The sequence below is a fragment of the Numida meleagris genome, chromosome Z (genome assembly GCF_002078875.1).
Source record: "Numida meleagris isolate 19003 breed g44 Domestic line chromosome Z, NumMel1.0, whole genome shotgun sequence".
In the NCBI taxonomy this organism is placed as follows: Eukaryota; Metazoa; Chordata; class Aves; order Galliformes; family Numididae; genus Numida; species Numida meleagris.
Genome location: NC_034438.1, coordinates 66,230,688 through 66,243,928, shown reverse-complemented (window position 1 = coordinate 66,243,928; position 13,241 = coordinate 66,230,688). Strand labels below are relative to the sequence as shown.

At 47.4% G+C, this 13,241-nt stretch overlaps 1 protein-coding gene across 1 annotated transcript in view; it reads right to left on the bottom strand.

Moving 5' to 3' along the window:
* The window catches only part of MUSK (muscle associated receptor tyrosine kinase), a 47,863-nt gene that overhangs the window by 16,766 nt on the left and 17,856 nt on the right, over positions 1 to 13,241 (bottom strand). The window contains exons 6-9 of the mRNA XM_021381537.1: positions 7,748 to 7,872; positions 4,712 to 4,871; positions 4,102 to 4,108; positions 2,234 to 2,500 (exon numbers count right to left, since the gene is read on the bottom strand). Of these exons, the coding sequence (XP_021237212.1) occupies positions 2,234 to 2,500; positions 4,102 to 4,108; positions 4,712 to 4,871; positions 7,748 to 7,872 (559 nt within the window). The remainder of the gene's footprint in view (positions 1 to 2,233; positions 2,501 to 4,101; positions 4,109 to 4,711; positions 4,872 to 7,747; positions 7,873 to 13,241) is intronic.

The window sequence follows — 13,241 nt, the reverse complement described above, 5'->3', positions numbered from 1 at the left end:
TTTTTACTCTTGTTGCAGTTCAGCTGAAAGCTGGTGTTGTCTAGACAGTTCAAGCAGAGAGATATAAAGCTATCAGTAGAAAGCAGATAAGATAACTGGAAAGCAACCAAGACTGCGCAAAATGCATTCGGGAGCCCCCCGAGGTCTCAACTGTTCAGAAGGACAGATGATGTCTGAGCTGTCAGACAGAGCGTGGGGCTAACTTGTCCAGCCAATGGGCTCTGGGAACAGGAAACCAGAGGAACGCTGTCCCAGGGCTCTTGTCGTGAAAGAAGCCACATTTAAATTCACAATAAAATCACTGAGAAAAACTCCTGAAGGAAAAAAAATAAATGGATGTATCTGCAGATTGTCTTGTGGATTTGAAGAAAGATGGTGCCAGGCAGATCTGTTAGGATTCAGACACACTGGCATAGGCTTTGCATGCTAGTGGAAGGCCCTTTGGAGACTTGCACCGCCCAGCAGTGCCCCAAGAGGGCAAGTCTTCATTCACACCAGTTCTGATCCCTGCTGGGCCACCCATGAACAGGGTGAAATGAAGCCAGCGCCTTACCCAGCCCTCAGTGACATGTCCTGTGGAGCACCGTGCAAGGTCCTTCACTGACAAATGTGTCGCGCTTGTGTGGCTCAGATATAAATACTGTCACACATCTTGAAAATAGGCAGAGAGATCGTGTACTAAAGGGCACAATGACAAAGAGCAGCACATCAAGGCAGAGGGGAGGAGTCTGCCAACAAAAAGCAACTTCAGCACTTGTCTGCAGGATTATTTACGGATACTTGCAAATACATTTCTTTCTTAGGATACATGTGCTCTGACTGAGGAACACCAAGCAGCTCAGGCAACCAATGGAGAACACAATGCACTGTCAGGCTCCATACTGGTGTTTTCCTCCATGCCTTTGTTTCAGACTTGTGGAAGGAGAAGAGATCAGAAAGGCCTTGAATGCAAAGACAGTGTGCTATTTACTGTCCTAAAAAGCCCCTGCATAACTGGAAAAATAATTGCCACTAGACTACGTCTGGCCCACCTCCAGCTGTCAGAGCGCTGCCTCTGTTCCTGCCGTGTCTGCAGACAAGATGTGCATTTCAGTCCAGGCACCAGAAATGGAGCCACTCTCCTGATAAACGCTGATCTGAATAATCTTGTTTCAGGATGCAGTTCATGAGAGACAAGAGCTGAGCGCTGCATTTAGGCAGGAATGTCAGCTGCCCAAACGTAGAGCAAAGGGCAACCAGACAGCAGTCCTTCACAGACCCGTCATGCTAGACAGCAGTGCTAGGGAAAAGGAGAGCATTGGCCCAAAATATCCACGGGGACTGTTCTCTGCAGCACAACAGGCAGGCCCTGTGCCATCATGGGGAGAAGTAGCATATCCACAATTTTGCTACATATATATGTAGTTGTCACAGAAAAATAAGCTGCAAGAGATACAGAGGGTTGAAAAGCAAGACCTACAGAGAGAGCTTTTAGAAAGCTGGTTTATTCTAGGCTGGGGAAGGCTCATTTATATCTTGCTGCAAAGAGGAAGGAGGAAGCTCTTCTCAGTGGCTGCTGGAGCGGACAGAGTGCAATAGAGAGGGCTGCCCAATGGGCTGCACAGACTGTGTGCCTGGGACGTGCCACACAAGCACCTGTCAGCAGGGGATTAGCTGCTGCGTGAGATGCTTTGGACTCCGCGGGTCCTTGCCAGGTCCGTTTGACTGCGCATTCCTCTGGCCATGAGAGGATACGTGTGCCAGAGGGGAGGTTTGGTTCAGCAGGTGCAGTTACGCTGACACTGTCTCCAGTGCGGTCTTTTTCAATTCCATCGCTGCGGTGGTGGGAAGTGCTGAATGATCAGTGTCCCGCCCTGGCCACATCTGCTGCACGCACTGTGTCCATATTTAGTCAAAATTCCAAACAAGCACATTTTTGATAATAGTAATGAGTACACACTGACCTAGCAAGATCTAACTGGTGGCAATATGTTAATTACTTCTATCAACAATGTCATTCAAAGGGATGTATCTTTTCAATGTCTGCCACCAAAAGCCTGATATAGCACAAATCTCTGGGCCTGAAAGTCACCGCTGAACACTGCATCAGGCCCTCTCTGTGCATGCCGAAGGAGAAGAAAGGAAAAAACACACCAATCCAGAGAGCACAATGCTACTGTGTGGCTGGGCAGACTCTAAACAGCCACATGCCCACAGAACAAAAGTGAAAGAGGAGCACGTTGTGTTTCTTTACCTGCATATGGGTTTGGGGGCTGGCCCCCCTCCCGAAGGCTTGCACTCCTGGAAGATGTAGTTACACAGCAAGGACTCGGCGGCCGGCTGGCAGAACGAACTCACCATTTTCAGCTCTGTCCAGGCAGTGTGAACAAGCAGCTCTTGGGTCTCCTCGGGGTCAGCATAGGAGGAGTTGAAGAAAACAAGAGCATTCCTTGACAGGATGGCACTGCAGACCTCGCCTCTGTAGGTGCTGCAGTAGCCTGCATCACCCTTATACAGTTTGCTGTCAGCGACAAGAGCAAACACGTAGGGTAAACCCACAGCCCTGCACCAGAGGGGAATGGAGAGGAGAGTGCCAGCAGGGGTTTGCGGATGCACTCAGGTCAGGGGGCACTGCTGTGCAGTAGGGCACACCTGGGAAAATGACCCCCCCTGCACCCAAACTGGTGGGGGGAGCTGGGGGTGCAGCTGTCCCCATTGCTCACCCCACCAGTGTAACTGGGGTCAGGGATGTCAGTTCTCAACATGTCAACCATTTGGAGCAGTCAGGAGAGCTATTTGTAACCTTGCCTTTTACTTCTCTGTCCAAACAGTCTCCCATTGTCAATGCTCTGGGGCATTCTTGCTGTTTTTCTTAGGAAAACAGGACCTACATGGGCAACAGAGTACATAGCATGCCCAAATTTCTGCTTTGCAGATGCTGCAATCAGCAGGTGATGCTTTCTGCCCTCAGTTTAGCTCCACTGTTTTGCGGTCAATATTAATCTTTTTTTTTCTTCCTCTTTTTTTTTTGCTCCTAGGTGGCTTCCACACAACAATCCCCACTATGGCAGAGGGCACACCACACACGCTGTCCTGGTGACACCCCATGTGCCTCCCATGCTAAGTGCATCCTTCCTATACCTGAGAGGCAAGAGAGGGCACAGGGCTGAATAGAACAGCTGTGCTGCTGGCTTTGGTGGGCTGTAGCCTGGCAAGGTCCCATTGTTATCAGCACACCAGAGTCAGTATTATGTTTCCTTGCTTTTTCACCATCTGCAGACACAGTCTGCAGAAGCAATGATGTTTCTTGCAGTGCCTTATTACAGAAAGAGGATTTTGTGCAGCAAATGTCAAGAACAGTTGAGAGATAAGGGCTGAGCACTGGATCACAGTTCTTGCACCTGTCACGCCTACACAGGTGAAGGTGCAAGGCATAAGTCTGCCATCATTGCTGGAGTCTCCAAATCCTTTGCAAACGCCCTGAACCAGGTGTGCCAGCAGATTAGCTGAGCCATTTTCTTACATTTCCTCAGGCTCTGCTCTTCGTTCTGAGCACTGCCAGGTCTCAGCTAGCCTTTCCATTTTCTTTTCAGACCAATTTACCCACACCACATGTAGGAATATGCTAGGGTTCTAAAAATAAAAAGTCAGACTAATTGTTCAGCACTCCAGAAAGTAACTGGCAAAAGAGCACCTCTGATCACATACAAGAGGCATTCCTCATCTACAACTTTGCTTCCAACAAATATCTAAATGCTTTTTGCCTTACTCTAGTGATCATTGTACAAAAATACATTTATTGGCTCTGTGTAGACAGGAGCGTAACACACAGCTAGACTTTTGTCTGTAAATTTACAGTGTCAGTCAAGTCATGGGCACATAACTGTGATGTGTGCTCCAGTAGTGGCTCAGTGCAGAGGCATCATTATCTGATGGGCCCAGGCTCTGTTCATGCTTGCATAAAGGATCCCAGTGTACCTTCCAGTGAGTCTCACCCGCATGCTTGCCATTCCAGCAATCTACCCCTTTCCTTTAAGCAAAATTCACCAAATACCCTTAGTTCATCATTGTTACCCTCCCTGACCCACAGGATCCCCAGGCAGACATAAAGCCCATCCTTACCTCCACTCTGCCGGGGAGGCACCAGGCCCAGCAATGGCGATGAGTCAAAAGAAAGAAGAAATGGAAAAGACATCACTGATCTGTCATTGTCACATTTGTGGTAGCTAAAAGTTACGTGGTAGGAAATCTGCCTTAATCTTTGGGCCCTACACAACCACCAGACACTGTCCTCCATTCGCAAGGTGGGTGGCTGCAGCTGCTCCCCCTGCTCGTCCTCTCTTTCTCCCATCAAGAGATGGGGTGGTAGGAGAGATGCAGCCCCTGAGAAGCTTGTGATCTGAGGAAAGCTATTTTCACCTTGCTGTTAGGTGACACCAATGTTGGGCTGCAGCCATGGCTTCCTCCGCATGGATGGACTTACCAAGCACTTCTGGGACACAACGTACAAGACAGCACCAGGCATGCAGGAAGCGACAGCTGTGCCAGTCTCCCGGGTGTAAGAATATATGAGGAAAGAGCCCAGCGGGGCAGGCATTGGTACTGAAATTTAGCCCCCTGTGAACTATGAGCTCTCCAAGGCCTTCCCTCCTCCTCCACCTCATTTCCCAGTAGGAAAGCCAGGCCTGCAGGGAAGGGTAAGTTGTTAACAACCCTTTCCTTCCCAGCATACCTGAAACACTGATGGTTGCGGCGGCTTTGGCGGCACCAAAGGTTTTGCTGTGTTTGTTGGTGGCGAGGCAAGTGAATAGGCCGGGTCGGGTGACATACACCTGCAGCCTTGAGTCAACCACTCTGTCCTTCACACTTTCTGCTATAGACCCTGCAGAAACCTAAGGGAATGAAAAGCCCACTGCAATGGCATTTCCAACAAAGGCAAACAAACAAACCACGAAAAAAACCCCAAGAGATTCACCACTTCACAACAAGCTTGGCAGAGAAAGATGCAGCAAGCAGATGGAAATGGCAGAGAGCTGGAGCTGCTGGCATTATTTTGCTGTTTTCATAGCTTTCATGGACAAAAGCAAATGTTTGAGACTTCTCCTAGTCCATACTTCAACAATACTCTTGCAATTAATTTTCAGTTCCAAAGATCTCAGTTTTGCTCTGACTCCAGTGCTCTAGTGGATACTCCATACATGTTCTTCCCTACTGCCTGGAAATGTTGAAGCAGCAGCAGATGTGGTGGCATTGGTCAGGTCTTTCCCCAGGGGAGAAATTTACAGGTGAATGAACTTGGAGCCTGCTGATTTTGGCCAGTCAGACCTCGTTTTATCTTCAAGCCTTTCCTACCCCTTTGGCACTCGTTAAAATCAGGCACAGCACATCAGGACCATGCTTTGCAAAGGCAATAGCATAGAGCAGCATTGCCTGCTCTGTTCTTCATACCAGTAGGAAGCATCGAAGGGAAAAGTGGCCATCTGTGGACCCCACTGGTATGTCCTGGCCCTAAGGACAGTGAAAGTCGTGTGTCTGGATCTATCTGAGCAAAGTGCTCTATCTACACATCTAGCTGAGAGGTGAGATAGATTAATCTGATCACCCTGGAAGTTAGTGGAAACATGTTTCAATGGGATCTGTGTCTGCTTCCAAAGTTATTATTGGTAATAACTGAAAAGCAAGGAGGAACACATCAGTGTTGCATCTTGTCTTTAGGAAGCACATTGTTTTCTCTCCAAAAAGAAAATACAAAAAGTAATACATTTGTTCTGTCCCACTCTAGCTTGACTCAGATGTATGGAAAGGAGATTTGCGGGGGAAGAAATGACTAAATCACAAGACTAACACAACTATTGTAAATATTTCATCTTAAATGTGTGGCAGGCTGGTCACAGTGCAAAAGCAGGGAGCAGCTTTTTGGCATTATACTATCAAGTCAATTCAGATGAATGAGAACTCAGGATATTTTTTCATGATTGAAGAGTTTCTCTTTAACCGTAGCACTGGTCAGATTTATTTTTACAATTTTTTCCTCCCAGAACCTAGCCAGCACTGAGCAGTATCTGCTGCAATCTGAAATGATTTCCCTGCCTTCATCCAATTTGCTGCTCTTCTACAGATTCTACCAGAGCCCCAGGTCCAACCTGGGACCCTCCACGGGATTTTGCACAGCAGAGGCCTCTCAAGCCAGGAAACCTGACCATGGAGAGCTGAGATTGTTCTTCTTGGCTTGGTCCAGGAAGTGAAGAATGCTCCATGTCAGCTGATGGAGTGAATGCAACATGAACTATGCTTTCACCAGCAGTGACACATCAACCAGCGTACAGCTCTCTACAAGACTCATGCACCAATGGGAGGTTGGCATAGCAGGGTCCTCCCAATCCCACAAGTAGGGAGCCATTGAAAGCAAGGAAGTTGAAGAACTGGCTGTCCTAAAATATAGGTCCTTGAAGCTCTGAGGACCCTTGCTCTTCATCGGCCCTCTGAAAAGAGACCAGTGAATTCTTCATCTTTCTTGTTTCCTCAGCTGCTCTGAAAACTGCCAGCAAGAGCATGACCTCTGGAATAGTCACTGGCAGGAGTGGATAAAAAGGGTCTGGGGGACAGGCATTGTTAATCCAGAGGCCATGGCAGTGGCCAATATGGAAATCTGGAGGATGGACACAAGGGAAGGGACTCATCTACCAGTCTGAGCACAGAATATAACATAGAATATAATGTAGCCATATTACAATAGCTTTAATATGGAAAATAATCATATAAGACTGGAAGACACAAAAAGTGTTCGTGGAGATAAAGAAGGTTAGACAGCCTGCAGAATAGCCCGAGCTCCTTAATGACATATTTTAATAGATGGAGAGAAGAGATATGGAGCAGGACAGGAATAGCATCCTGAAGTAAGAAATTTAAGTGAGAGGATCCTTTGGTCCTGTTGGACAAGCAAGCCAACAGGAATGCCCATGGCCAGCCAGTGCCCAGAAGGATCAGTGAGAAAGAGAAGAGGCAAATCACTGGTATGCACACAGCTGCCTCCACAGCACTGTGCTCCAGGCCACACAACTTTATGAAAACTGTTGGAAGACCATGGAGAATATATAGCATGGCCATTACAAACACGTGAAGGCTGGAGGAAATCCATGTCAAAAAGGGTGTTGGAAGGAATTCATTGTTGCACCTACTGGAGAGCTGCTGTGGTTCTGGCATGCATCTTCACCCCTGAGGGGCTATGCTGGGTGTCAAAGGACTCTTCAGTCCAGCTGAGGAGCACTGCAGTGGCTTACATGTGGACATTAAATTGGGTAAATGCAAAGGAGGCACCCACATTAGATGGCCAGGATGATTAATCCACAGATCGATTTCCTGTGAGCACCAGACGGTTTTCAAGTCCTGGTGCTTACAGCATATTATGCCTCAAAACAAGTTTGCTTTATTTAACTGCCTCAGCTTTTCTAATTTTATCAAGTAAGCCATTTTGTCATGTTATTGCCATCACACTAGGAGAAAGGCCAGGAAAGCTGGCTGTAGAAATACTTAAACTCATAATTAAGTCCTCCTAGACACCCAGGAGGATCTTGCAAGTATCTCACGCGTCCTTCATCTCTGGCATTCCAGATCCTACCCAATTAATCCATGCGACGCTAAGGGACAAGGCAGAGCGTTTCACAGAACTGAGCACTGCAGAGGGGAGATGAGACTGTCTCAGAGTGATTGAACAGCAAGCACTACAAAAGGCAGAAACAGGAACTGGGGACAGAAAAGCAGCACTTACAGCTTTCCCGTTTTCCAGCCAGGTGACAGTGGGAACTGGAGCACCTGCTGCTGTGCAGCGCAGTGTCACCATGGAGCCAAAGGTGATGTTTTGGGATTCAGGACCCTTCAGGATTCTGGCAAAAACTGTGGGAGAAGATAAAGACACTGGGTTGAGTGGGTGCTTATAGCTGAGGCTGGTCTGATGCAGGGGTGTCTCCTCCCAGCACCTCTCCAAACAGGCCAAAGCCTCTCAAAGAAAAGTGAGCAGAGACTAGTGAACAAAAGTTTTAGGAGAGGGACAAGGAGAAGAAATGAAGTAGGCAGTGTGGTCAAATTCCACACATTACAAACCAAAATTTTAGCTCTGGAAATCTATACACAGCCCTTGTTCAAAGGAGGTAACATGCAAAAACCACCCAGATGGTTTGCAGTGAATAGGAGGCATATTACAATTTGAAACCACTGAGGGGACCACCATGGTGGAAGAGGTTAGGGGTCAGATAAGCTCATCTGTGTGATTGCAGCTATTAGGACTCACCACAGAGAGCCACAAACCCTGTTATTTTCTGTGCCATGACAAGCCTGAGTGGTAAGTTTCTATCGCTGAACTATCGGGGCAAGGCCAGCAAAAGCTTTGGGAAGCCAAGACTGCACAGGGCAAGAAGGTTTTGGAGTCACTTTTTACCTCCACAGCTTCTTCTGTGGCAATAGTGTTACTGGGCAGTCTGAAGCCAAGGACTTCCCCCCTCCAAAAGGGTTGTTTTACTTTTTTGATGAGAAGATCTTACATACTTTTGCTGAAAATATGTTTTAATCCAGAAACACAGATCTGACAGGCCTTCACAAGCTGTATTTCAGCTGCAGCGTTTGGACTGCGTAGAGGAAAGCAGAGAAGAGAGGCATTTCCCATGTGGAACATCTGAGTTTCGACCCAAAAATTTTAATGGAGATGCCTGAATGTCTGTACAGAAGCAGGCTGGATAACTCTGTGCCATTTCTTACTCCAGTTTCCCATGCTTAGTGAGCAGTGCTCACCCTCTACCTTCTGGGCAGCACAGCAATGACTAAAAATCTCCATCAGAAATTTTAGTAAGTAGAGGAGTTTCTCTTGGCATTCTTAGGCGAGCATTATATTCTGTTTTCCACTTCAGCCATCCATGTACTCCCCTTATCAAAATATCTGACTGCATTACAGTCTTTTGCTTTTCTGTTTTCCCATTGCCCTTCTTGTCATTGGCCACTGTTTTCTCCCATTTTCCAAATGCATACATCCCAAATAGAGCAGTAAAGAAACCAATAATGGTCTCGTGACACACATTGAATGTTCCTCCTGATAGAGACTTCTTCTATCAAGAGCAGAAAAGCCTTAATCTGCAAAATTTCAATGGGACAAAAAAAGACATTTACTTTCCACATAGTTCTTCCATGCCTACCTGGCCTGTGCAAAGGCTGTGCTTTGTGTTAACAGCGCACCTAAGTCAGTTTTGTTCACAGATAGTCAACAATAGGAACGTATTTCCCACTCTAGGGGCATACCCAATCAGTGGAGTCCCGGGCAGGGATTTTTAGGAGGATTAAATTCAGCATCGGTTGAGCGATGGGGCAGGAGGACACGTGTTGAACTCTCAGCTCCCCCATGCTCCCTGAGCAGTGCCCCATGGATGCTGCTCACAGGGACTGGCATGGGACACAGTCCCACTGCTGGTGAGCAGAGCCGCGGTGCCTGGCCAGGGACTTCTCTGAAGAGTAAGAAGTGAAATTAAGCTTTTGCCCAAGGTTTTGCTCCAGGCCATTAGTATCAGATGGTTGTTAATTCCACCCTGAGCACCACGGGCCAAGCTCATGATTACTTACATACTTCTTTTGAATAAATACTAAACTTTTGGGCCAGTCCTCTGGCAGCAGCTACATGCACATGGCTCCTGCTGAAGCCAGCACTTAACTCCCAGAGCCAGAATACAGCCCTTCAGGCTTTTCTCATGCTGCTATTACCTGTGCAGCATGACATTGGGATCCTGCCTGCACAATAACCCTGCCACCCTGATCCACCCTTGTTAATGCCAGAGCAGCAAATTAACAGCATTACATTAGCTATCGTCAAACACAGGCATTTGTACCATCCCCTCTACCCACTGCTCTCTCAAAATCTGTATGGAACCTTCAGACAGGAGAAAAAAAAAAACACCTTTCAACAGTGGTGGTGGCATGTTCATGGTTAGGGAGCAAAGCTCTATTCATGTATAGGGAGCAAGAACAAGAGCTCCAAGTGCCTCTGGGAAGGCCAAACATCTGAAATCAGCTCCCCTGGCTCCCCAGAGTGCACTGAGCACAATACTTCCCTCAGCAGCAATGGTTCTGTTGGCTTGAGCACAGCAAAGGCAACATGTCAGGCTATTCCAGCCTAAACTACCAAGTATGGGGAGAGAAAACAAAGCGACAGATACGTATTCCTGTATTTCTGGTGTTGGCTGCTCACCAGGGCAGGCTGTGTGCAAGTAGCTAGGGTCACCATCCAACAGTGCAAGCAGGGGCAAGGCCACCAGGGCAAGCTTGAGGTCCATGCTGGCAATGGCACTGGTGACAAAATCTATCCTCGAGAAACCCAGCCCCCCAAAATATGATTTTTTTTTTTCCATTGTCTTACACGATGAAATAGAAGAAGTTAAGGGGAGAAAGAATCAAAGACCTTGATGGTGCCAAGCTAAGCAACCAGGAGGCATAGGGAAATGAAAGACAGGAAAAGGAAGGAACAGGAAATGGCAATAAGTGTTTGTAATATTCACATTATTTGCTGGGCTTAGGACATGGTTTTGTTCTCATTTTACTTCAGAGCGAAAATCCCCAGCAGTCAGATGATTTCTGACACCTCCACTACAAGTCCTCCTTGTCCAGATATTCCCAAACATGGGTTTTACCAGGACTTTCCCTCATTTGGAAGCATCATCACAAGCTATCAGCATCCACACAGTGACCTTGGTGGGGTAAGCAGAGTGGGAGAAGAGGGCTCTGTTTATTTACTTATATATTTCAGCAGAAAATGAAACAGAGTGCCTCACTCAGAGAAGCTGGAAATGAAACCTTGCCAGCTCAAAGCCCAGCCAGCATGCTCAGTTTCACTCCCAAGCCCCCCAATAAATGTCCTTTCTTTTACAGCCCTGCTAAATGATGTGCTGCAAGCCGCAGGGCTTGCTAGGAGGCATCTGTACCACAGCCAGCTGCTCTCATTTCTGAGAATTAGGTAACATCATCCAGTCCAAACAGTAGGGCTTTAACCCAGTCACGAAATTTTTTGTGCTATAAAAAGATTAAAGCAGTGTCCCCCTGGTTCGAGCAGCTAACTCTTTCCAGGTGACTTCACCCTCCCCCTGCCTTTGGCTGCGCTGTCATTAACAGGAGATTTCGGCCGGATCCTGCCAATCCTGCTCAGGCCTGTTTCTCCATGAAAGCTGGCTGGATTGGGCTCCTGGCACCCAGCTGCATCTCTGGAGGGCTGTGGCATTCAGGGAAGGGCCAAGCCATGCTCAGAGCCCCACAGCCCACAGAAACCATCAGCCCCAGCCCCACCACATCAGAACACCTGTAGTGGGTGAGTTTTGCAAGTTCTGTCACTGGCTCTGGTGCATTAGGCCCTGTCAAGCATGGATCTGTGGTGGGGCTCTCTTCACACCTCCACTGGTGTTGGTTGAGCCTTGGCTTCCAATAGGACACAGCCGATGCTTGCTGGTACACGTGAATTCACCTCATTGGTGAATGTGGACACAAGTTCATGCTTCAGGAGCTTGCTTCTGGTGCTGGTACACTGTAAAGCGTGCCTGGCAGTCCAAACTGAGACAAGGCCACAGAGAACTTGGCTCTGTCAGCAACCACACAGCAACAGTAGGTGCTGGCTCTCCCCACCTCTCGGCCTCGCTGAATCCACAAGCAAAACCTGCTTCTCCATGCTGCTGGATCCAACATCCCAGCCTTCCCCACCTCCCTGATAGTTCTGTGTTTATCATGGAAAATAGCCTTCTGGATCAATACGACAATTACATGCTGGAAGTTTTTGCCAGCTAACCTACACAATGCAGTGGGCGAAAGCAACTGCGGTGTGTTGGGAAGTGGTGCTCTGTGCTGCTGAAAAAACTGGCAAGTACACATCACCTCAGGAACCTCCCCTCGGCAAAGCCTTTGCCCTGTGCACCAGTCACGTATTAGCTGTTGGTAACTAGTCTGTAAGCATTTCTTAATTCGTGTTTCACAGTGTTTTGGTAGCTCTTTGGTACCTGCAACATGACAGATTTATATGGCTCCTTCTCAACAGAGCTGTTCTGCAGGCTGGGACTTCACTTGCAAATCTGCATGAAATCATTTATGCTTGCTACCTATATGCTCTGAAGGACCATAAACTTCTGCCAATGTGTTTGCAGCCTTTGCCAGTAAGAAGTCCAGCCATGCAAATCCCCATCCAGATCTATTCCTTTCACATCTGTTCACTCATCCTGACAAATCTAAACCAGACGGCCAAGGAGAAGAGCTAAGCAGAGGTGCTATGGTTTCCTTCCCACCAGTAAGAGATAAGGGGAGATCTGAAAATACATTCATAAATACATAGAAAGCTGCAACACTTGCATTTTCTGACATTTCAAATGAATCCCTGTAAAATCCCAGTGATTTCTGAAAGACGAAGCCTCAAAATCCACCACACATCCGGCTCAATGATGAGCATGTGTGCTAGTGGCACATCAAGCCCCAGGCTAAGCAAGCCAGGCACAGGCCCGGCAGCTGGCATGGTGGGGCTGGATCACAGCTCAGAGAACAGGTTCTTCAGCAGGCACCACAGCAGATCCAAAGGCAGGCTCTGTGCACAGCTCAATGCATACCTCCATGCAGAATGGCTCATGATGTACCTTGGCTGCTGCTCACACCCTTCCAGACACTCCCAAAGTTTCTTGGGTGATGATTAAACCATGAGATAACTGTGAGGTCAGTTTTACTTTGATCGTTGAGTAACTCTCACCAAAACTGCAAATTTTACCTTTTTGCAAGCCTACCAAGTAATCACAAAGAGGAGAAAATTCCCACAGGCAAAGTTGGTATGAGACACTTCTACATATCTCTATCAAATTTTTACCTGTTTCTATTTAACACTCATCCAAACATGCTTATTGCAGAGAACAATGCACATATAGATTATCGAAAGGAAAAAAAATAGATCAAATGTTGTAGAGAATGCATACCACCTCTGTATTATTTCTAAAGGAACAGGACTACTAAGCATTGGCCCTAGACAAGCAGTTTGCAGTGAGCTGTAGGCAAGTGGTCCTTCATCAGCTTGTCCCCTTGGTACCGCTGTCCCTCCGCTGACTATCATGCTAATCTGGAAGGAGAACAAGATTTGAATTCTCAACACTTTCTACAAATCTCACAAGCTCCAAAGCCCTTCTGGCTCTGGATGTGTGATTTGAGAGGTTTGGGGCTTTCATTAGGTCTAAGACCTGCCTAGAAGAGCACAGCACAGCAGTATATATTTA